This window comes from Calonectris borealis, chromosome 19 (genome assembly GCF_964195595.1).
Source record: "Calonectris borealis chromosome 19, bCalBor7.hap1.2, whole genome shotgun sequence".
Lineage (NCBI taxonomy): Eukaryota > Metazoa > Chordata > Aves > Procellariiformes > Procellariidae > Calonectris > Calonectris borealis.
The window spans coordinates 2,121,426-2,144,558 of NC_134330.1; the positions used below are offsets into that span (position 1 = coordinate 2,121,426).

General features: G+C 45.6%; 1 protein-coding gene across 4 annotated transcripts; it reads left to right on the plus strand.

The window, feature by feature from the left end:
• Positions 1-5: 5 nt before the first annotated feature.
• Positions 6-22,113, plus strand: HEATR6 (HEAT repeat containing 6). Of its 4 annotated transcripts, none has more exons than XM_075168346.1 (20): positions 6-2,126; positions 4,963-5,070; positions 5,487-5,627; positions 7,182-7,297; positions 8,989-9,103; positions 9,365-9,466; positions 9,894-10,031; positions 11,186-11,478; positions 11,875-12,052; positions 12,349-12,555; positions 13,114-13,213; positions 13,468-13,826; positions 14,751-14,873; positions 15,462-15,548; positions 16,549-16,683; positions 17,871-17,993; positions 19,033-19,157; positions 19,858-19,954; positions 20,383-20,587; positions 21,066-22,113. In XM_075168346.1, exons 3-20 carry the CDS (start codon positions 5,490-5,492, stop codon positions 21,614-21,616), a joined length of 3,192 nt encoding a protein of 1,063 aa, XP_075024447.1. In that variant the 5' UTR covers positions 6-2,126; positions 4,963-5,070; positions 5,487-5,489; the 3' UTR covers positions 21,617-22,113. The 4 variants fall into 4 exon arrangements, with proteins under 4 accessions (XP_075024447.1, XP_075024449.1, XP_075024446.1 ...); XM_075168345.1 differs by lacking the exon at positions 6-2,126 and adding an exon at positions 3,446-3,678; XM_075168348.1 differs by lacking the exon at positions 7,182-7,297.
• The last annotated feature ends 1,020 nt before the right edge of the window (positions 22,114-23,133 follow it).

Consider the following 23,133-nt stretch of genomic DNA (forward strand, 5'->3'; position numbering starts at 1 on the left):
GGCTGGGAGAAATGCGCCCAAGTGATGCAGCCCAGGGAGGACTCTTTCGCTGCATGTTTTTAAGCCAAATGTGGCTCCTCAAATCAATAGAGAAGGAGATTCCTCCACAGCCTGGGGAACCATCCTGTCCACAGTCTTCCCTGGGACCTTCAAAGGAGCTGAGGAATCCAATTCCCACTAATTTGCTTTGAAAACACCAACCTAAAATTGTAATTATGGCGTCCTGTATCACAGGGGAGGAAAGAACCCACCAGACTGTAGCTACCTTGTTTTCCTAAGACATGAGTTTTGATGATTTATTAAGACTTACCTTTTTAACAATATTATGTTGGTTAATGTTGGAAGATGTTCCTACAATTAATGAAAATTTCATAGACTGACTGGGGAAGAAAGAGACCATTTTATGTCCCCTACCAGATGGCCTAAACCAGCTGCTCACTTTTTTCTTTGAACTGTGATTCTAATGACTTCTCTGTCCTTTGAAGTCTGCTTCTGAGCTGCTGAACCAGATGTATTTGCATGATAGTAGCAGAGCACGCTTAACAGTCGAGGACTTGTGCTATTTTCCCTCATGGCCACTGCTGGATACTGCACAATGTTTGCTCTCGTGTGGGGGTTCTGAGGGCTGAGTAAATTCGAAGGCTTACCAGGCGCTGGTAAAATGTGTAACAACCCTAAACCCACAGCGTCTTTACCCAGCTCTCGGCTGGTTTCACTGCTGCACCCATGCAGCGGTGTCAGTCTGCTTTCAGTCATGGATTTATTAGGGCCTCACAAAAGTGGGGGCTGCTGTCAAAACACACATTTCAGCACTATTTTAAAAACAGAGGACAAGAAAAAGGAAGAGCTTTAAATATGTATTAAGAAGTTTTAAAAATAATAAATCACAAAATAAAATGGTGACAAAAGGAACAAAACAAAAAAAGGTCCCTGAGTGTGGGTTTGGTGGAAATTTATGCCAAGCAGAGAAGCTGGGAAGGCAACACTGACATTCCTGGCTTTGAAATTTCAAAGCCGAAGCAGCTCCGCCCGAGCCCGTCCCCAGATGCTGCAGAGTCGCAGAGCGGCAGCGGGTGTCAGCCAAGACTCCAGCTCCGATGCAGCCACCCCGTCGAGCCCACTGACGCTGCGGGTGTGAGAAAGGCGTTCCAGGAGGGAGCGAAGTGCCGGGAGGTGCTGCCTCACGGTGGGTGTCGGGGGGTCTCCCCGCTCTCCATCCCGACCTGGGCCCCGGAGCTGTCTGGCGCGCTGGCAGGGTTCAAACCAGCCCGCGGGCCGTGGCTGCGTTACACGGCACCCGCCTGCGCACGGGAGGGTGCAACTCCCAGGCAGCGCTTTACCCATCCACTCGAGCTTTCACACCAAAACCACACTGCGCTTCTGACAGCGATGCAGACCCCCGCACAAAGGCGGTGCCGTGGTGAGGGTGGCCACATGCTCCTCTTTTTCATGCTGCCTCCCAGAGCACTTACGGGATAGCAAACAGCTGCTCTGCCCAGAGCGACGGCTGGGCTGGGAAGGCAAAGAGCTCGCTAAAATCATCCTCGCACAATATTAATACGTGGTACTGCCTGAGGCTGTCTCTTTGCTACTTGTTTCACTGTGCCTGCCTTGGAGGCCTGTTAGGGACTTTCGGGGAACAAATAATAAAGAATAAATGGAATGATAAAGGTAAGAAGCAGAGCAATTAGCCATAACCAGACAGCCCAGGGCAAAGAAGAAAGACAAGGCGATGGTAGTGGTGGCACAGCATGTACTTTTCTTACTCGAGGTGCTCCGTCTGATAAGGAAATGAAAGGAAGGTAAAGTGAGGTAAACCGGAGGTAAGACAGTCTCTCGAGTGAGTACCAGATCTTGGCTTTGCCCGGTTGTGACATGGAAGGAGAGGACACTGTGTCCTGACCCTGCAGCCCTCCCGCTCCTTCCTGGGTGATGCAGATCCCCGTGTTGGCAGCTGCCTGTCTGCAGCAGGGCAGCAACGCTTGGCTCGTCCCTGGTCGAGTGCATTTCCCCATCAACTGGGGCCTTTCAGTCCTTGGCCTCTCTCCTGGGACCCTATTCACAAGGAAATGGCAGGAGACCGTCAGATAATTTGATGTTACCCATCAGCAAGAAATTAATTCCAGGTGAGGTGCAGATCAAATCTGGAGTAATGTCCTTAAGGCCAGCAGGTTTCTCTTCCCAACCGCCAGTCCCTTGTGTCCGCAGTGCTGAAATCTGTTACGCCCCGTGTCTGTGCCTAAACCAGGTACAGACAGATCTGGGACAGGGCAATAGGGGTGGGACAGGAACTGTTACAGTTCAGCAGGCCTGGACTGCGGTCTTATTTCAGGCTACATCGGTCACTTATTGTTGCTTTTAAAGAACCGCTGAGTGTCCACGATGGTTAAAATCTGCACAACCCCCCCAAACTGCTCCCTGGGAAGCAGGGCGCATGGGAGGCCAGGCCTAGTGCTTCTGCCCCAGCCAGGGATCATCAGGCTGCAGCCGGGACGGCTCCGGGCGTTGTGGCCACAAACGTGGACGGGCAGTGCCACCTACCGCGGCGCTCCCCAGCCGCCGGCACCGCTCCCACCGCCCGGGTCCCCGCGGGGCCTGGCCGCGAGTGGGGACGCGGTGAGACCCGGAGCCGCGGTCGCTGCCTGGAGCAGGTGTTTGCGCTTCTCCAGCCGCCCCACGGTCACGAATCCTCCTTCCTTCCTGGGCTAAGCGCTGTGCGAGCGTGGCACGGGTGTCAGGGTGGCATGGCTGTGAGGGTGGCACGGCTGCGAGCGTGGCACGGCTGCGAGCGTGGCACGGGTGTCAGGGTGGCACGGCTGCGAGCGTGTCATGGCTGTGAGGGTGGCACGGGTGTCAGGGTGGCATGGCTGCGAGCGTGGCACGGCTGTGAGGGTGGCACGGCTGCGAGCGTGTCATGGCTGCGAGCGTGGCACGGGTGTCAGGGTGGCATGGCTGTGAGGGTGGCATGGCTGCGAGCGTGGCACGGCTGTGAGGGTGGCACGGTCGTGACGGTGTCACGGCTGCGAGGTGCCATGCCTGCAGGCCCTTTGCCTGCTGGACGCGCTCCCGGGCCCGCGGCCCTCGGCCGTGCAGAGTGCCGCTCCGTGCAAACCCGCGAGGCCGGGGCAGGCTGCGTCCCCGGCCCGACACCAGCGGGCCCGCCGGGCCTGCCGCCCACCCGCGGGGCTCTCCCTTCGCTTATTCCCAGGCTCCTTCGAGGTGAAAAACGGGCCCGTGGGGCAAACGCAGGCCCCGGCGCGCAGTGCGGAGGCGCCCCGGCCGGGCTCCCTGCTCGCCCCACGCCCCCACACCGGGGTTTTACCCCCCGCCCCGAGCCCCAGCGCGGGGCCGGGCCCACACCCCGCGCCCCTGCCCCGGCTCAGCGGGTCCCGGGGCGCACGCCCCGCCCGGCCCCCGTAGCCGCCCCCCGCCCCGGAAGTGCTCCCCGTTGCCATAGCGCCGCTGCCGGGAGGGCGGAAGATGGCGGCCGTGGCGGGGCCGGAGGAGCCGGAGCCGGGCGGTTCCTTCCGCCGTTACCTGGCGCGGCTGGGCGCCCTGCGGCCTCAGCCCGGTGTGGAGCGGCCCGACGGCGGCCGCCGCACCGAGCTCCACCTGCTCTTCGACCAGCTCATCTCGGAGAGCTGCGGGCCGGCGCCGGCGGCTGGGCCCAACCCGCAGGTACCGCGGGGCCCGGCCGGGGAGCGTGGGCCGGGGGATGGGCCGGGGCCGGGGGGCGCTGCGCACGTGCACGGGGTTGTGCACGCCCGTGGAGGGGGGAGAAGGCGCTCGCACGCGGGTGCGCACGTCACGGGAGTGTGCACGTCACGGGAGTGCGCACGTCACGCGGGTGCACGCGTGCTCGCTGGTGTGAGCGCACGCTTACACGGGGCTTTCGCCCACCCGCATGGATGTTGGCGTGGGGGACACGGGTGTGCGTGCCCTTAAACGTGGGTGTGCGCACCGAGGTGGGTGTGCAGATGCTTTCCCAGGTGTGCACGCCCACGGGTGTGCGCAGCCTCGCGTGGAGGCGCCCGCAGCCATCTCGCCTGGTGCCCCCACGCAGCAGCCCTGCGCTTACCATCCTGCGGCTCCCCACGGGCCGGCGCGCTGCAGGCAGTGGATTTTCCTGCATGTCTTCCACTCTCCCCCCCACGACCATGCTCTCCCCACGACCACGTTCTCCCCCGCCCCAACCACGTTCTCCCCTGCCTTTGCCCGCCCCTCATTCCCATCTCCACCTTTTTGGGTGATTTGTGATCTCTGCTGCCGTGTGCCGAAACCCTGCTGGGGTCGGCACGCGTGGCCCAGCGGCAGGAGGGCATGAGCGTTGGTGGAGATGGTGGGTGACACCAGTGAGTGGGCAGTGGGTGGGACTGTAGGCACGGGGACTCGGCAATTTTCACAATCTACTCTTCAAACAATTAAAAATTTTCAAGTCTTAAAGTAAGCCCTTCAAAGCTGAGTGCTGTAGTTTTGCAATATTGATACTGCTTCATTGGGAACACGCTGTGCTTCATTATTACACTGTAAACAGTGCTGACTTACCGATTTTTCTTCATTTTATTTCCAGAGTAGACTTACTTTGCATTTTGGAATTAATTGATTTTTTTGGACAGTGCTCCTTTTTTCCCCCCTTCTGTTCCTTGATCTAACTTTGTATTTTTCTTTTGCCATTATTATTGGCTTTGCTTTTGCTCCAGTGTTTTAAGTGGTGTTGTTTGAGCAGCACTCCTGGAATTTGAATCCGTGTCAGCATATCCCTGCATCGGGATGAAGGTCTGTAGATAGCTGAGGGGAAGCTCAGTAGCTGGAGTTTCATTTGTTTCGTTACGTTATCCGAGTGTATTGATGTTAGTGGTATCCACACACAGATCTGGTTGTGTGACCAAAGTCTTAGCTGATGATGTGGTTTCCACCGTAGCTTTTAGTGTCTAAATAATAAACTGAGGCTTTCTTTTCCAGGATGTTTGTGCTCTGCTTGTCCAAGCCTGTCAGCTGGTTCACCTTGATCAGGAACATCTTGTCAGCAAAGTTTGTCAGCTTATCCATCACTTACTTAACAGATTTCAGGTACGGAAGGTTTGGCCTTTTGCCTCCTTTTCCTGTGTGCTGGCTCCCTGGTCCCCTGCTGAGCCAGGGAGGCCTTCTGTCTCTTTTTATGGGGCTATGGAGCTGGCCTTCATGCAGAGTTTCTGGGATTTTCACTGTATTGCTTATTTATTCTTAGCTGAGGTTCTGATCTGTGGCTCTAGCATGGTTCCTCATGTAAAAAAGCTCTCAGTCAGAAGCGATGCACCGTCGGGAATACTCTTGGTTATAGGACTCTGGTGTTGACTTATCTGTTTCTTAAGTGTCGGCTGATTCTGCGATGGTGTGTAATTTTAACAGCCAGATCACCTGAGTGTGTAACCAATATATCTGGGTATATTGACTCCAGCAGTACATGACGATGTTTTCTTGACCACAGTCCCTTTCTGTTACGACAGGTGATGGTTGATGAACAGAACTTGAATTTTCTTCTCTCCTACTGCATCTCTGCTCTTAAGCAATGCAGCTCTTGGACACATGTTGAAATTCTGCAAGCCTTAGCAGCTCTTGTTTACAATAATGGACCTAAATGTCAGAAGGTGAGTTTACAGGCTAAGAGAAAGTAACCACAGAAATATTTGCACCCTTTCACTATTTCTGCTTTCTTTTTTTTTCTTCTCGCAAAAGAAAGAATAAAAATTATCATGTTCTCAAATCATCACACCTTTTATGTTAAGAATAATCCCATTTAAATAGTGACTGATATTTGTGGAAAAGTTGAATTTCGGGTGCAATAGGTGTGTATACTAATAATCAGTAGATAAGAAGATTCTTCCCATGCCAAATACCTTTATACGCGCAGGCTGCAGCTGTAGGGACCACCTATTACCTGGCTTGAGCCAAAGGCACGCTGTTAAAGAAGGGCACCAGGCTTAGTCTGCAGACTAACCACCCTGGCATGCCCGTGTATCAGGCAGGAAGGGCGCGGGGAGCTTCAAGTTGCACGTTACTCAGCAGGCTCCGTTGAGGATCCTGAAATTTGTCCTGTAACCAGATCAGGTCTTTAGTGTGTGGTGGGCTCAAAGCCGTTTCAAACTGGAGACTATCAGGTATCAATCCTGAGGTTTGTACGAAGCTCCTTGTTGCCGCAGCATGACTGATTGTGTTTGATATGTTGAATTCCCCTGCTGTCACCAGCTCTTGGCAGCTTGCAGAGCAGTTTCTGCTGTTGGGCTGAAGCACGGGGTGGTGATGCTAGCATTTTTGGAGCTGCCAGCTTGCGTGGGTTTGTAGCCTATATAACCACAGCAGTTGTTACTAACTTAGCTTTATGTCTGGTGTCGTGGTTTAACCCCAGCCAGCAGCTCAGCCCCACACAGCCGCTCGCTCACTCCCCGCTGGGATGGAGGAGAGAATCAGAAGGGTAAAAGTGAGAAAGCTTGTGGGTTGAGATAAAGACAGTTTAATAGGGAAAGCAAAAGCCACAACCAAGGAATTCATTCACCACTTCCCATCGGCAGGCAGTTCAGCCATCTCCAGGAAAGCAGGGCTCCATCACGCCTAATGGTGACACAGGAAGACAAACGCCATCACTCTGAACGTCCCCCCTTTATTTTTTCTTCCCCCAGCTCTATATGCTGAGCATGACGCCATATGGTATGGGATGTCCCTTTGGTCAGTTGGGGTCAGCTGTCCCGGCCGTGTCCCCTCCCAGCTCCTTGTGCACCCCCCCTGCTTGCTGGTGGGGGGGGGTGAGGAGCAGAAAAGGCCTTGACTCTGTGAAAGCCCTGCTCAGCAGTGACTAAAACATCCCTGTGTTATCAACACCGTTTCCAGCACAAATCCAAAACACAGCCCCATACTAGGTGCTATAAAGAAAATTAACTCTATCCCAGCCAAAACCAGCACATTCTGGGAAGAAAGCATAAACTGGGACTCAGTCTGAATTATGCTCATACTCGATACTTTTTAAGTACAAAATAAGAGAACTTTGGAAATTAATATTTTCATGTCATTTTTTATAAACATAATCTGTCTATGGAATTTGAAATTGCAGCTGACAAATCTTCTTTTGTAGCGTAGATATGATTAGCTGCCGAAGGAGGCTTAGGGAGGAGCACTGACCCCTAATGACTTTTGGTGGTTTGTTTTAGTATCTCCCCGATTTGCTGGGCAAGACTGGGCTCTTGGTGCAGTTCAGTGATTCTGCTCAGCCAGACGTGGAGCTCAGGAGGGCAGCAGTACGCAGCATGGCAAACCTGTGTCTCAGGTGCGTACAAGCCTTTGCAGGTGGTGGAGTGGGTGCTTTAGAAGAGGTACATCTGACAGCACGGACAGCTGGTCTGCTCTGCTTGTGCTAGGAACAGCAAATTCAGGACCAGTAAGGGGTATATGCATGAATTTGAAATCTAAAACTTTAGTGCTCCAAGATACTGTACCATCTGTGGATAAAACCATAAACTCTCAGTCCTCCAGAAATAATGTTACGGAGATTAGTTTAGGGAAGAAAAGAAAAAGCGTTGTGCTCTCTGTTCCGTGCAGTGATTCTGTGGGTTAATTTTGCATAAGAAATGGTCAGCTACAAGTTTTTATAGTGATTGTCAGTTATTCTTTTGCAATTCATCCATTTTTCCATTCCAATGTAAATATGCTGATGCCACAGCAACACCAAATCTTTATTAGCTGCTATATGGGAAGAATTTTGACTAACCAGACTCTGTGGGCAAGCAAGCAATTAGTAAAAGCAATAGATATTTGGACTTGCTGTAAAGAGCTTTTTGGTTAATAGTTCCCCTGAACATATGGCTTGTTTTTTTTTTTTTTTAAAAAAAAACCACAAACACAAAAGTTTGGAATTTCAGGACTTACAGATGAAGTCTGAAAAATTACTTAATGTAAACAAATGCAACATCTGGCAGTTTGGGGCATGATGATTTTTCTATGTGGAGAGTTGGGATTGTTTAGCCTGGAGAAGGCTCGGTGAGGATCTTACCAATGTGGATAAATGCATGATGGCAGGGAATGAAGACGACAAAGCCAGACTGTTCTCAGCGGTGCCCAGTGAAAGGACAAGAGGCAATGGGCACAAACTGAAATACAGGAAATTCCGATTAAACATAGAGAGAGAAAAAAAGAAGTACAGATTATCAAACACTGGAACCGGTTGCCCCAGAGAGGCCGTGGAGTCACCATCCTTGCAGATATTCGAAACCTGACCGGACACAGTCCTGGGCAGCCTGCTCTGGTTGACCTACTTCAAGCAAGGGGGTTGGACTAGATGATCTCCAGAGGTCCCTTCCAACCTCAGCTGTTCTCTGATTCTAATTTCAGGAAAATCACTTGCCATATTAGAGTTTTCCTGAGAGTATTATCAAGCATGCGTTGATGGCTTGAAGTAATTAAATGTGTTCGAACCAGGTGCTTAGGAATCCATCACAAAAGAATTTGTTAATGACTCTAAATCCACTGCAACAATGGCCAGCACTTACTAAATGGTACCCGAGGTAGCAAAGATGAAGTGATGCAGTTGCCCTTTCTCCTCATGCAGTAAGTCAAGCGGATATTAAAATGTTTCAGCACATTAAGGTTGCCCAGACTTCATGGAAACTAGGGAAATGCCAAAAGTCATTCTAGGTCCTTTTCAATGCCAAATTTTGCCTAAAAAGCATTTGTAAGCATGACAGCTTGTTAAGCTATGCTTGGAGAGTCATTGTAATTGAGAAGGTGGCCACAGAAGCAGCGTAGGTGTAAGGCACACTATGATTGTACTAGCTCTTTGTGCAGAAGGTTTCCTTTTGTTCTTTATAGTGGTAGAGCTGACCCCTTTCAAAGAGCCATCCATCCATCTGGGGCTGTGGCTTTTCAGTCTAGCAGAGGGCTTGGATCTGAGTTTGTGTAACTTTATAAAGCTGTGGGACAGACTGTAAACCAACCATTTATCTCCTCCTGCTTTAATTTTAGTGTGCCTGGACAGCCATACTTGGATGAGTCCTACAGAAGTGTCTGTTTTCAAACTTTTCTAAGTGTGCTGCAGTCTTCAAAAACCTCTGATGTAGATGACATCACTTTCTGCATGGTAAGTGTGAGTCTAATTTTCTAGAATACTCTAATTAGGAGATTGTGCTGCTGGAATACTGGAATTTGGAAGATGTGAAATTTGGAATGTTGTCAACTGAGATTTTGCTTAAATAGTCTTTTTTTTTTTTTTTTTAATAAACATAAGTAACTGAACCAGTAATTATGTAGAGCAAAACCGTAATTGCCTAGAAGGTCACTTGAAAGATGTGAACCTTCAATGTTTTGGGAAGGAAAAGTAATTCTGTGTTTTGGTTTTCAGTTACTGCAAAACGCATTGAAAGGTATCCAGTCGCTTCTCAATGGTGGGAAGATGAAACTAATGCAAACTGACCAAATTGGATCTCTCCTTGCAGTATTAAAGGTAAATACTTAAATACACCTTGAGAAAGAGGCAGACACTGGAAGGTGCATGTTCCAGATGCTTGTTAGGTGGGAAACAGTAGGAGAAGACGAGAAAGAGGGGGCAAAGAAGCCTGAGCGTGGGGAGAAATGTAGTGTGAGATATAAAGAAAAAGACATTGAGTTTCTCTCACAGCATCTTAACTGCACTTACCACAAAAGAATGTGAGAGAAAGATGGGAGGCTCATTTTTTTGGACCTACTTAAAATCCTTCTAGAGATAGTTGAATTTCAGATGTTGCATAGCTGTTACATAGCATGGGGAGAGGCAAGACCCGGGGGAAGGATCACAAGCCCAGCCGAAAACTGATGAACACCTGAGTAAATACACAATAAATCTTTGAGCATCAAAAAGGAAAAGTATGCTAACGTTTTTGTTACTGTTCTAGAAATGCATGTTTCATGGACTGCCAGGACTGAGCATAGAAATGCCTGCAGCCTTGTACCCAGCTCCGTTACCTCAGTACGATAAAAGGTCGCCTGTCAAACAGGAACAATCAGAACCAGCTGCCTTTAAGCAGACAGGGGTAAGTTGAAATTATACTGATTCTACTGCGTGCTCATTGTGCGCATGTTTGTTGCGGTTGTGTGTTACCTGACGTGATATTAGTGGCTAACAGGCTCTTTGTGTTCTGAGCATGTGATACGTTTCACATTCTTTGCTTTAAAGGTATCGATTATAAATCTCTGCACTGAGTAAAATTGCTTTGTAAACTCAGATGACAAGAACAAACGGCTCTGCAGAGATTGGTTTTCCTGAGTTAAGCTGTGTGCATCAGTTATTCATCTATCGCCAAGAATTCTTGGCCTGCAGACATGGGATTGGTGTGTGCAGACTAGCCAAAGCTTTTTATTTTATAAGTTACATTTTCTCTCCAAACACTTGCACAATTGTTTGACTCTTTCTTAGGGAAGTCAAGTTCATCTAAAGACTGATTTTCTCCCTCCCTCCCCCATCTGTCCTGCTTAATCCTTCTATAGGTTATTTTTTAACCCTGTAAACATTTTGGATTACCAATTATCTGAAAGACATTAGAGAAAGTAAAGTTGTATAGTCATGTTGACTTGTTTATTTTTAGATGTTAAATATCTACTGTAAATGTAAAAGAACTACAGAAGTATTTACTGTTCCTCTTCTTTAATCACTTTTGTGTGAAACGTGATTTTTAATTAAAAGTTTTCTTGGAAATCTTTTGCTTTACTGATGAAGAGGCCAAAACTTAATTTTTGAGGCTATTGAGATATAAACTGCTTGCTTACACTAAAGTATTACTATACTGATGTTACTGTTGCTACTAATAAGCAGAGTTTGCAAACTCTCAGATACTAAAGAAATGACTTTCTGGATGTACAGTATTGCACATACATATAATTGCACTTATGTGCAGTATTGTTGCATCAAAAGAATGCTAAATAGCTGTGATAACTCTTGGTTAAACTAAATCTCATCTAAAAACTCATTTAGAAACTTGTACAATTTGATGTTGATGTACGATACAGAGGGCATGATTTATTATATTAAACTCTACTTTTATTCTGGATTAGCAATTAGTTTTGTTTTCAGATGAGACCTTTTCCCCTTAGTAAAAGACTTAAAACTATAAAATGTTTGCACATCTTTCTAGATATTATTTCAAAAGATTTAAAAAAAAAAAAAAATCTATTTTTTGTCTTAAAATAGAACCGAAGAAAAAAGTCCAAAGGGAAACAAAAGAAGGGAGAGTTTGGGGAAGAAGGAAGAGAAGATTTGGGTGATGCAGGAAATGAATCAGTCCTCGGAGCCAACATGCTGAAATTACACTTGGGAGATGTGCAGAGCAGTCCTTGTTTGGATCCTCGGACTCGTGCATCGGATGTTGCATACGTGCCTGTTGGAAAGGATCACTTGTCTTCACATTATACTAGTTGGAAAAGAATCAGCAGCAGTGAGTCGGAATATTCTGATGCTGAAGGTGGAATACAGAGTAAAATGAGGTGATTGTTGTTCATGTAAACATAAAGCATGGTAGCAGAGTGTACTGTTGTTCATAATAATTTAAGCTCATGTATCATGTTAAAGCATACCTTTTGTTCCTGTAGATCTGGCACAAATTTTACATGTGTGCAAACTTTTACGCTTCTGCTGGATCCTAGCACTTTGTTCTTAATCAAAACTGTTGAGGAAATCGCTTTTCCTTTTGATTTATGTGGTAATACAAGAAATTTGGAAGGCAGTAATTTGTATTGGTTTGAAAGTAAATTTGTTCTTTCTCTTCCTGTTCTTGGTCTAAAAAATGTCTTCTCACAGCTAGCCACTAATATAAGTGAAAGAGGTTAAGTCCTTTACTTTTCACTGCTGCTATTTCATTAATCTTTTCATTTGTTTTTAAGATCTTATCAAGCCAATGTTCGTCAAGGGGCTCTAGCCTGTTTCCTCTCTGCTATAAAATCAATAGAAAAAAGAGTTCTTTATGGCTACTGGTCAGCGTTTGTTCCTGATGCACCTGGTATTGGCAGCCCCCAGTCAGTGTCCTTGATGACTATTGCTTTAAAGGATCCTTCTCCAAAGGTGAGGCAGTTCTGAGTCGAAAAAGCATTGTATTTTAAGAGTTGTCTTCTCTGGCCTGCAGTAAGTACTTTGGCTACTGTGTCGGTGTTGCTTGGTCACTGTACCGCAAGAAATAAAATAGGATGTGTTGGTTAAGGAAACAAAGGATTGGTTGTATACTGCTTAAAGTTATGAGAAAAGATAGTTGGACTTGAATTTTCTCTTGCTGGAGAAAGAGACTTTCATAAATTTCAAAATTCTCCATCAGCTCGAAGGAGGTGTTAAAAGTGGGTAACAGAACTGTTTTATCATTTCAGACTCGTGCCTGTGCTCTTCAAGTTCTCTCGGCCATCCTGGAAGGTTCTAAGCAGTTTCTTTCTGTTGCTGAAGATGCTAATGATCACAAGAGAGCTTTTACTCCCTTCTCTGTAACTATTGCTTCTAGCATCCGGGAGCTACACCGCTGCCTGCTGCTAGCCCTGGTGGCAGAATCCTCTTCTCAAACACTGACACAAATAGTCAAGGTAACTGTACTGTAAATGTTTCAAATGCTGCCCAAGAGTTGATATTGGTCTCTAGATTAAGTCTTGAAGAAAGATTGCAGAGAAATTATTGTAGCTGTTGAGGACTAAGGTGGTGGTGGGAAGTAGACTGTGGTTGTCTCACAAGGCTTCATTGACTGAGTCTTCCAACAGAGTCCTAGGGTTTCTTTTCTCTTCAGCACAATTCTCTTGTTCCTGCATTTCTTCCGTATAGTCTTTTTGGAGCTGAATGAACCTATGAAATGATTCTGAAGACTCACATTAGCTTTAAAACTGGAATCCAAATTGGCAAAAAAAGCTTTCCATGGGCTATTGAAATTCCTTGGCCTTTATGCCAGGTCACAGTAGTTAAATACTTGTTCTTAGGAGCCAAGTTTGTAACCAGTTTTCAAACAGCAGATAATTGGGGCATATGTTTTCAGGTGCCTTCAGATAATTAGCTGTCTAAATGATCTCAATTGCAAACGTAAAAACAAATCTGTTGGAGGCCAGGCTGACATTGTAACCACCACTCCATGTGTGTTCTTTTGTGTGTTTCAGTGCCTTGCAAATTTGGTTTCAAATGCACCGTACAGCCGTTTAAAACCTGGGTTGCTGACAAGAGTTTGGAACCAGATAAAGCCATACATTTGTCATAAAGGTTTGCATTCTGTTTGGCTGGAGCCTCTTTGTATATGTTATATCTTAATTCAGTATTGGTTATTACAAAAAAGTTGTGGATTTCCACCCCGCCCGCCCCCGCCCCGTGCTTCAAAAATACATAAACATATGTATTGCTATCGAATTATATGTTATGATCTGTCTTGTCTGAAAACTGCTGAAGAAGGATGCTGACGTGTCAGTGAGATGCTAATGGACTGGCTTTTTCTTCTCCTGCCCTGTTCTTTCTTGCAGATGTTAATGTTCGAGTTTCTAGTCTCACATTATTAGGGGCTATAGTATCTGTCCAAGCACCTTTACCAGAGGTGCAGTTACTTTTGCAACAGCCCAGTTCTTCAGGGCTAAATAATAGTGGTAGTGCAACCCCTCACCGTTTTAATTCTTCTGAGCAGTGGAGAAAAGCACTCCCCTCAGAAGGGGAGCCTCCAGATAATCCAGCAGGATGTGCATCTTCAGAACCATGCTGGCTTCTCCGTCTCTGCGTTTCCATCATCGTTCTGCCCAGAGAGGATTCCTGTTCTGACAGCGATGCTAACTTTCCATCATTTTCCAGCGTTTATGAACCGTGTCCCCTTCGACTGGAATCCTTACAGGTGGGGATGAACAGCTAGTTTGTAAAATGAACAGCTTGGTACAATATCAGATTGCCTCATGTCAGCCAAGCCTCAGTCGTGGGTTGCCTTTGCTCCTAGCTCTTTTGCTGAGAGTTGAGCTAAAGCATTTGCTAGTGCAGCGTGTCTGAGCTGCTGTGACTGAAAGAGCAGTAACATTTTGATTCTGTGCCTGTGGCCACAGCATAACTGTCCCATAGTAAACCTGCTGCAGTAAGTTCATCTGCCTGTGGTTTTCGTTACCTTCATTATTTTTAAATATTTGACTGTGTGTGCTGGCAACTGGGGAAGGCTGTGAGTCTTCCCCATGCAAACTCCTCCATACAGAATCTAAATTAAAGTTTTGCTAGAAAACAGTGGGGAAGAACCTTGCAGTCAAAGAACAGTCTGCAAGGACCTATGGAGTGATGCTGGTATGACTGAAGGAGTACCTGTGAATGTTGAGACTTGGCCTTGTTTTCCTTCATGTAACCACAGAAAATAGTAAGATTTTGTAACATGCATCCCAAGGATTCTTACTCTTTTTCTGGAACAATGAATATTTGTTAAATCCAGCTTCGCAGAACACAGCAGCGGTATTACAGGGGGTACAGAATGTGTTATTCTTACAGACACTCTTGCTTAGTTTTTTAGCTACAGGAGACCTCACTTACAGTAAATAATTCATTGTGTTGCTACCCGATAGTGCTTTTGTAGCCCTTTTTTGAACAAGATAATGGAATAGGGAGGTTTTTAATTAGCTGTAGTATTCTCGAAGCTGTGCTGCAAGGTGTAGCTGTTACATCAGAGTTTAGTATATGGCCCAGTGTTGATTAGCCCATTAACATCCTCTCTGTGTATGTTTGGGATATTTTGGTTTAATAGAAGGAAAAAACGCTGAATGGAATTTCTTTTGTTTGTGTTTAGGTGTTGGCTCTTCTTGTAAAGGGTTATTTCTCTATGGCTCAGAGCTATTTCCTAGAACTTGGAGAAGTGGCTTGCAGATGCATGGAAGAAATGGATCCATCCATTCAGCTTCATGGAGCCAAAGTAAGAGCATGAGGAAACGTCAACACTGTTTTACCATGTCAATTTTATCTATTAGTGTGCCTTGCAGATGAGCACTACAGATGAGTGGTGATGAATATTCAGAGCACTTTGTGTATTTGGTGTAGCACACTGTAAAGAGCTGGTGCCTGCTGTAGCTCTTTGGGAAATGCAGTACCCTGACACTTTGAGAAATGCACCTTCTGCTTCCAGTCTTGAATTCTTAGCAGAATTTTGTTGCTCTGCTGAGTCACCAGGAAGCTTGGGAGGTGCAAGGACTATAACACTGGCCCTTCCCTGATTTAGCATCAGCTGGTGCAGGAATTGTAGTCCATCACCCAAAGGAAAGCTCAGAGAGATTTCCTCTTTGTGCAGCAATTTATTATGCTGTTCTAGCTGGAGGCTTTATGTAAGAAAGGCTTTTCCTCTAATTTCTTCACTAACAGGGACAGAATAGAGTCCAAAACAATACTGAATCTTTTATTTTTGTTCCCTGGGTAAGTAAGTATAGTCCTAGGTAAAGGTTGTTATAATTCCATGCTACTCGAGTCATCCCTGATAAAGACCTGGTTGCTTTTTGTTTCCTTGCAGCTTCTGGAGGAGCTGGGCACAGGTGTACTACAGCAGTACAAACCCGATTCAGCCGTTGCCCCTGATCAGAGAGTACCTGTCAGTGTGGTAAGTGTGTGGGCTCCCTCTGAGATTCCAGTTCACTGAGCTTCCTTTCTTGAACTCTCTGCAGTTACTGGCACACATACAGATAAATCAATTGCGGGAAAGCAGAAAGGGACTCACTGCCCTGTGGCTTTAGTGCTGATATGTACAATTTTTGTAGACTTCCTGCATTATTTTGGCATTTGTTTTTGTCTGTAGGCAGGTGTGGGGTTTTTTTTTTTTACATGATGTTAACACTGCCTCTCTGCCTTTCTCATCCCTCCTCTTCCTGCCAGTAAGTCAGAAAGCTGGAAAAACTGCTGATTTTTGCATGTGTCATTACTGCTGCATAAAACCTAGACATACACTTTTAGTGGTGAACTTGCGTTGTTACAAGAGCCAACCTACGTGTTCTGGCCGCTCACAAGCGCAGAGAGAATGGCCAGAACCATAATATATGTGATTTCAGAAAAATGCATTGTTTCAGGCTGTTTGTTGTATAAGTTTGTGGAAGCTGAGGAACTGGCGTTCTAGTAGTAACGTAGGCCTGTTTAAGTCTTGCTTCTGTGAATACAAGGCAATTTTAAAAATTTCTTTGGTGTATGCTAGGTTTTGAGCTGGTCACCAGTGACCCTACAAGATAGGAAATGTGTCCAGTAGCACCGGATTCCTGTTACTTGATATGAATGTAAATTGTCAGGCAAACGAAAATACCCAGCTGTGTGGATTCAAGAATGGAATCGTAATTCTACCTAATGCAATCTAATCTGAGTGTATGTGGCCTCGAGAAGGAAACAAACAGAACTCGGAGAATAAGCACTTGATAGCAGAACTAAAATGTCTTTAAAATGTTTCTGAATGCTAAGTATTTTAGGGTTCCGAACAGTTATAATCACTTTCATGTGTGATTATGCTACCTGCTGTAAGTATGTCTTAAAGATGATCATAGAAAAAGACCATCTATTATAGAACTTAGGCATAATTGCTGAGTTTAAGTAAGTAAACCTGGCTGCTTCTTCTGTAGGTTGTAACTTTCTGGACTATGATGTTAAATGGCCCTTTACCTGGCACTCTTCAGAACTCTCCACATGCGACTCTTCAGACAAGTGCCTGTGATGCCCTGTCCTCTATCTTGCCAGAAGCTTTCTGCAGTCTGCAGGTAAGAGAGGACTCCTTTAAGTGTGGCATTTTTACCCATTCAGGTTTTGTTCTTGTCTACCAGATTACAGTAGTGTAAAGCCTTTTAAAATTTACAAGGAGAGGGTAGAGGAATCTTCCAAAATTTTTTTTTGTACATTCTGAGCAAGTTGTGACTGTTGAAGACTGGAAAAGGCAATGTTGGGAGTAATTAGTCTGTCAAAACAGTTAAACTGTGGGTCACAGAAGCTGTTTGGCCCTGCCGTGAATACTCAGCTTTGGCGGTGATGCACGGGAGATGGAGAGCAAGAATTTCATTGCATGAGGGAGGGGTGAAGCATTGTTATTTTGCTGGTTAAATGTTTGAAGAGACAGCCGAGCTAACGGCCATGAACTGACGTTGTTCACCAATTTGCATGCATGTTTTTTCTTTTGGCTGGCTTTTAAAACACTAAACTGCGGTGATTGCCCTGGCAGAAGCAAACAAATGTGTTGGCCTTACTCTCCTTTTGCAACATGAAATATGCTTTTAAACATGAAAGCCTTGGCAACGTATCACCGCTGCATTGTGCAGCTCCTTTTATGTCACTGTGCCCTTCTTGATGGGGAGTACTCTGCCAGATTTCATTTGCCCAAGAATTGCTAGTACAGCAGTATCTCTGGAATTCTCCGTCTGGTTTCTCCAAGTACAGCATGTGCTTCATCACTCTGTACTTTGATCCCGTACACTCTCTTGTCCCTGTGGCCATGTGGGGTCAAGTCAGTGCCCACTCTGACCCTTTGCTCTGATGAAACAAAGATCTTTGTCATGGGTTGGTAAGCTGACAATCTGTCCAGGATGAACTTAATCTGCCTGGCTGTCCTTGTTAATGAAGGGGAAAGAGTGAAGTAAGACAGGAAAAAGCAACCGATCCAGTCTGTTTTACCACTGATGGGCCATGCCTTCTGCGTTGGAATGATAGTTAATATTTTGGTTTCCTTTGTGGTCTTATCTAACAGCAACAAGATCATGTTTGCTGGAAGCATTCCCGTTTCCTGTGTGGCATCCTGAAATGCCAGTCAGTTTACTTAAAAGAGTACACTCTGAATGGTAGCTTCTATAGATTCCGCATATTAGGGTCTTTCAGAGTATTTGTCAGTTGTCTTTCTTTGTGGGACAGAGATCTTTTTTCAGTTTCTCTCTATTGCCATGACTGTTTATCGTTGCAGAATGACCAGCAGATACTGTGTGTCACTCTGCTTCTTGGCCTGAACCACAGCGAGAACCCACTGGTAAAAGCTGCTGCCGCACGTGCGCTTGGAGTCTACATCCTCTTCTCTTGCCTTCGGCAGGTCAGAAGGCCCACTTTTCTTATTTTGAGCCATTTTATAATGGGTTTGATGAACCATAAGATGTGGGACATGAGTTCTTTTGGAATGAATTGGCCTTTCTTCTTACTTTTGGTCTGTAGTGTGTACACAGCTTTTCTTTACTGTCTCCAGACGTGGTCTTGCCTTCTGTGTGGTGAACAGAACCAGTGCAGTTTTAAGTGAGATGAAGCAGAAGCCAGAGTGCCTCATAAGTGAGTGCAAAAGGAGGTGGGTCAGGATTCTCCCCGAGCTCTCGGGGACAGAAGTGGGAAAGGCTAGATTGGCACAAAGGAGCTGCAAGAGATGAGGTGGCGCTGGGAAGAACAGCTCAGTAGAGTTTAACCAGTTTTTAATAGGAAGACTTCAGTTTTGCTTAAAACTAAGAAGTAAAGCTTATTTGGAGAAAAAGGCTGTCTTGTTTCCACAAAAAATTGATCTTTGCTTGGTTGAGCTGAAAGACTCTGTAGTTTTTGCAATGTGGCTTTAAATGGGTGATTGTAATAAAAAAATCTATGCAGTAGCTGACGTTGAGATTTGAGTCCAAAATATTTTGAAAGAAAATCCTTTACCATAGGCAAGGGAATGAAAATGAAATGTAATGTGCCACAGAAGAGAAGATTAGACAGGCAGCTCAACAGGGAGTTTGGAGAAGCAATTACTTTCTTAAGAGTGGGATTTGATGAGTGTAAGATTGGCAGTCCAGGTAATTATGTTAAAATCCAAAGTAACTAAAGCACCAATGAAATTAAAGAATACAATGAAACCTTTCAGCAACAACTACCCAAGAGAGTGGAGAACTTGGTCAGCATGCAGGCTTAGACTGTTAATTAAATATCAAACAAAGCTGTACAGAGAGCACCATAAACACGTTAAAAGTTGTTGCCTAAAGAAGAGTATATTAATAGAGCTGGTCTCTGTGCAGGTATCATTTTCCCTAGAAAGGCCAGAATGTATATGTTACTAAGGAAGTAATCTGAGTTTTTAAAACTTTCTAACTTTGCAGCAGTTTTTACTTTTATAGGATGTGATGTTTGTGGCAGACACAGCAAATGCTATTCTGAATTCCCTCCATGACAAGTCTCCGAACGTCCGTGCCAAGGCAGCTTGGTCCCTGGGCAATCTTACAGACACTCTGATCATCAACATGTACGTAAGCGTGCCTTGGCCTGTGGAACTCCTTTCTCTGCCGGTATCCCCATAGTGTCAGACAGAGGGTACTGAATCTACTTAGTATCAAAAAAAGCCAAAATTTGGCTTGGATGCTTCTTTTTAACCACTCTTCAGCCTGTGTGTCTACCAGTGTATGACACTGTATTATAAGTATCCCGTATCCATCTGGGGTTGAGTTCTACTGAACTGCTTGGGTTTAGGTCTTGCTAATCATTAGTTCTGGAGTATATTCCAAGTTTACTTTTCAGTTTCCTATTTCTTGTATGTTGTTTTGTGTAATTGCATGTTCCTTGGTTGCTTTACTTTGAACATAACACAGAAGTAAAATTAATAAATATCTAACACTTCCTCAGGCCAAAGACTGAAGGAAGTCTAACCTACTGTTACATTTTTAACAGGAGAAATAGTTATCATATATTCCTGCTACAGAATTGCCTCTGAGCAATTCATTGCCCTCTGTTTTTTATTACAGACTTAATGCATTGCTAACCGGCTTTCTTGCATTGATAGTTTGGTTTTAAATTAATAAACATAGTGGTCACATGTAGTAAGGTCTGCCTTACATATTAGCCTTCTGAAGAGTGAAGGTTGTTCATACGCCTTTATAAAGGATTGTATCACATCTTTGGGGATGGATCATCTGAGCTGGCCTTTCACAGTGTGATTCTTCTGCTAGGGAAACAATGGGACAAAGTTTTCAAGAGGAATTTTCTGATCTCCTACTGTTGAAAATGTTACGGTCTGCGACTGAAGCATCCAAGGACAGAGACAAGGTATGACTGAGGGGAAGGAGGGTGGAGTTATCATAGTGTAGTTAACTCTTTTTATTTAAAAAAAGGGAAAAAGGAAAAAAGGCACCAGTTACTTTGGGGTATTTTGCCCCAACGGACAGGGAGCTGCAGCTCAGCATCCTCTCTTGAGGGCTGGTGTTTGGAGGTTTCCCATGCTGTTTGACCTGCAGGGCATTTGATTGCGCTTTTCCACAGTGCAGGGGTTTTTTAGTTTTTTTTTCTTTCAGGGTGACCACTTGCAGAGAATGATCTTTCTAGTGGCATTTAGGAAGTTACCATCTGATAAGACACCAGTCTGATTCCAGATGGGCTTCTTGTTGGCTCTGAGCATGATTTCCTAGCAGGCTTGACAAAACTTTGCCTATAAGCTGAAAGCCAGAATGGGGTTTTTTTGTGTATGTGTGTTCCAGGTAAAGAGTAATGCAGTCCGGGCCCTTGGGAATGTGCTTCATTTCCTTCAACCGTATCACATAGCAAACCCCAGGTTTAGGGAAGCCATCGAGGAATCTCTTCAGGCCCTTATTTCTACTGTTCAGAGTGAGGCCACTATGAAAGTGCGCTGGAATGCTTGTTACGCGCTGGGGAATGTATTTAAGAACCCTGCCTTGCCACTCGGTGAGTAACTTGTCCCACTGGCTTTGGATTTGCACAGCAGGTTGTGGTTTTGATAAGAAGGTCTCTGTTACAAATGTGTTGGGGGAGAGGGGAGAAAGCAAACTGAGCTGAATCTTGCTGTCATAGCTTTCCCAGAACTCTTGACAGTGAAATAGCATTCGCAGGATCTGAGCTTAATACAGGCGCAACTCTGCTGTATTCAGTTGGATCTGTCATGTTAGAAAAGAGAGTGAGGATGGGATTATAGCTGTGAAGAGATGCAAAATGTCACTTTTCCTCTTACAAAACTTCAGAAGATTAACTGGTTTTTAACTAATTTTTCATTTCAAAACCCCTGATTCTCTCATTTGGACCAGACTAAATACAGTAAATGTAAGCTCATTAAATATTTAGGAGATACATTTACAGTTTTATATATTTTGACTGATTGAAAAGGGTTTTTTGGTTTTGGTTTGTGTTTGTTTTTTTTTTTTTGTAGGAGAGGCTCCTTGGACCACGCAAGCATATAGCGCTCTTTCCTCAGTAGTGAAGTCCTGCAAGAATTTTAAAGTCCGAATCAAATCAGCCATGGCCCTCTCCATCCCCAGCAAGAGGGAGTGCTACGGCTCCACTGAGCAGTTCTGCCAAATCTGGAGTGCCTTGGTGGTCGCCTTGCAGAAGAGTGAAGACACCGAGGACTTTCTGGAATTCAAGTACAGTGCCAGCCTCAGGACGCAGATCTGCCAGGCTCTGCTTCATTTGTTAAGTCTGGCAAAGAGCACAGACCTGCCGGTCATTTGGGAAACCATAACAGAAGATGGGGATACCATCAAATCCTATGTCTTGCAATATCTGAAATCTGGAGTTGAAGAAAGCGAAGCAGGAATGCACACAGACTTGTGCGAGAGGGAGAGAGTATTAAAGGGAGCTATCGAACATCTCAGCGGGATAGAGAAAGAGCTGGAGGGCAAGGCTAGGGTCAGAGTGTCTGTTTTTCTGGAAGATGTCTTGACAAACCATGCCAATGCCACTGAATTAACAGAGGCTTAGAAAGAAACACCTGTTTCAGTGACCAATAACTTAACTTCTGGCTGGGCACAGAGAAGAAACACGCTGCTTTCACTTACCCAGGGCATCCAGAAGAAAAGTTTCCTGTTGTTGGTATTAAAGAGTTTATTTCAAACATATTAAAATCATTCATAATGCCTGATGACAAGATCTGTAGAACTTAATTTTTTATTATTTTTGTGTTTAGTGAACTCTTAAGTTGTCCTCGCTTGGTTTTGTTTGTACACTTAACTGTTACAGTGTTGTCACTTGGAAAACAACTGCCTTTTCCTTCTTTGTATGTTTTATAAAAACAGCCTGTTCTCTCAGCTTATCTAAAAGCATTTTGTTACTATTGCTGCTGCATTCAAAGTCATGTTTGTAAAGGAGGGGTCTGGAAGAATTTTGTTTTTCTGAGCCCTGCAAATGTTGTCACTCTTGTGTTCCTGCAATAAAGCCAAATATGCCAATATTTGAATAATAGCTTAGAGCAAACACACTTTGCCTTTATCTGTCTACGTTCCTGGTGTCTTACAGACAGCCTGCGCCTCCCTGCTGCCTTCACTCATCCTGTCTTCCAAAAACTCGAAATTCCTTGTTTCCAGGTGGATGGTACTGTGCTGCGTATGCCAGAAAATTCAGAGTAGGTCCTCTGAGGCTGGAATTTTGGCTCTTCAAGCAGTGCTACCCTGGGGCTCTGTCGCCTTTCTGTGGGAGGTGCAGTGATGTTCTAAACGGCATGTGGGTTTGTTTCTATTTCTGAAGTTCTGTCCTCATTCCTTCATGATGCTGTTACTCTGTTTGCTGTGTGCTTACTGTGCTGAGAGCCGGCGGCGGACTGAGCTCTCTGATGTTGCTGGGGACAAATCAACGCCTCCAGGAATGAGCCGGTCTGTGGGCACTTGGAGAGTTAAGTGCCTGCTCTCCTAACCTCTGCCTGGATGTTTGAACAGAGCTCCGCACAAGCCCTGGCTGTCATAAAAGCTCTTTGGGATACAAAATTTGCTTTGTGTTTCCACCCTTGCCGCTGGTTTCAGTGGGCCTCAAGCCGTGTGAGCACCTGGAACCCCTTCAGAGTAATGGAGTCGTCTTCGCTGGATGCATGGGGCCGCTTCCCTGCCCAGAGTGACTTCTCCTGCTGAAACAGCCGGCAGCAGGAGCCGCTCTGCCAACGTCTGGCGTACGGTCAGGCTTGTCTGAGCGCTTTGAAAGGCTGAGCAGCTGCCTGGGACGGAGGTTGAGGAAGAGAGCGGCAGAACTGAGCATCGCTGCTGGGCCCCAGCGGGCATGGGCCCCATCCTGGCTCAGGAGCACCCTGGCCTTGCTTCAAATTACAAATTTACGCCTAAGCTGGCATTTGCTCCTTTTCTCCCTCTTTGGCTGCTGCAATTGTACCTTTACCTTTGAGTTTCCACCGTATGAATCAAACCTGTGTTTTGCAGCTGTGTTTTGGCTCTAGAAGCAATCTGTCACGTTACCATTGAAAACATGGCTGTGCCTGGATTTTTCCCCAGGTCTGC

Excerpts from the sequence above, each read along its gene's own strand:
- HEATR6 (XM_075168345.1), top strand. The coding sequence starts at position 3,481 with ATGGCGGCCGTGGCGGGGCCGGAGGAGCCGGAGCCGGGCGGTTCCTTC. Across the intron at positions 13,214-13,467 it reads GCCATACATTTGTCATAAAG|ATGTTAATGTTCGAGTTTCT; the intron begins GTTTGCATTCTG and ends TCTTTCTTGCAG. Across the intron at positions 14,874-15,461 it reads TTCAGCTTCATGGAGCCAAA|CTTCTGGAGGAGCTGGGCAC; the intron begins GTAAGAGCATGA and ends GTTTCCTTGCAG.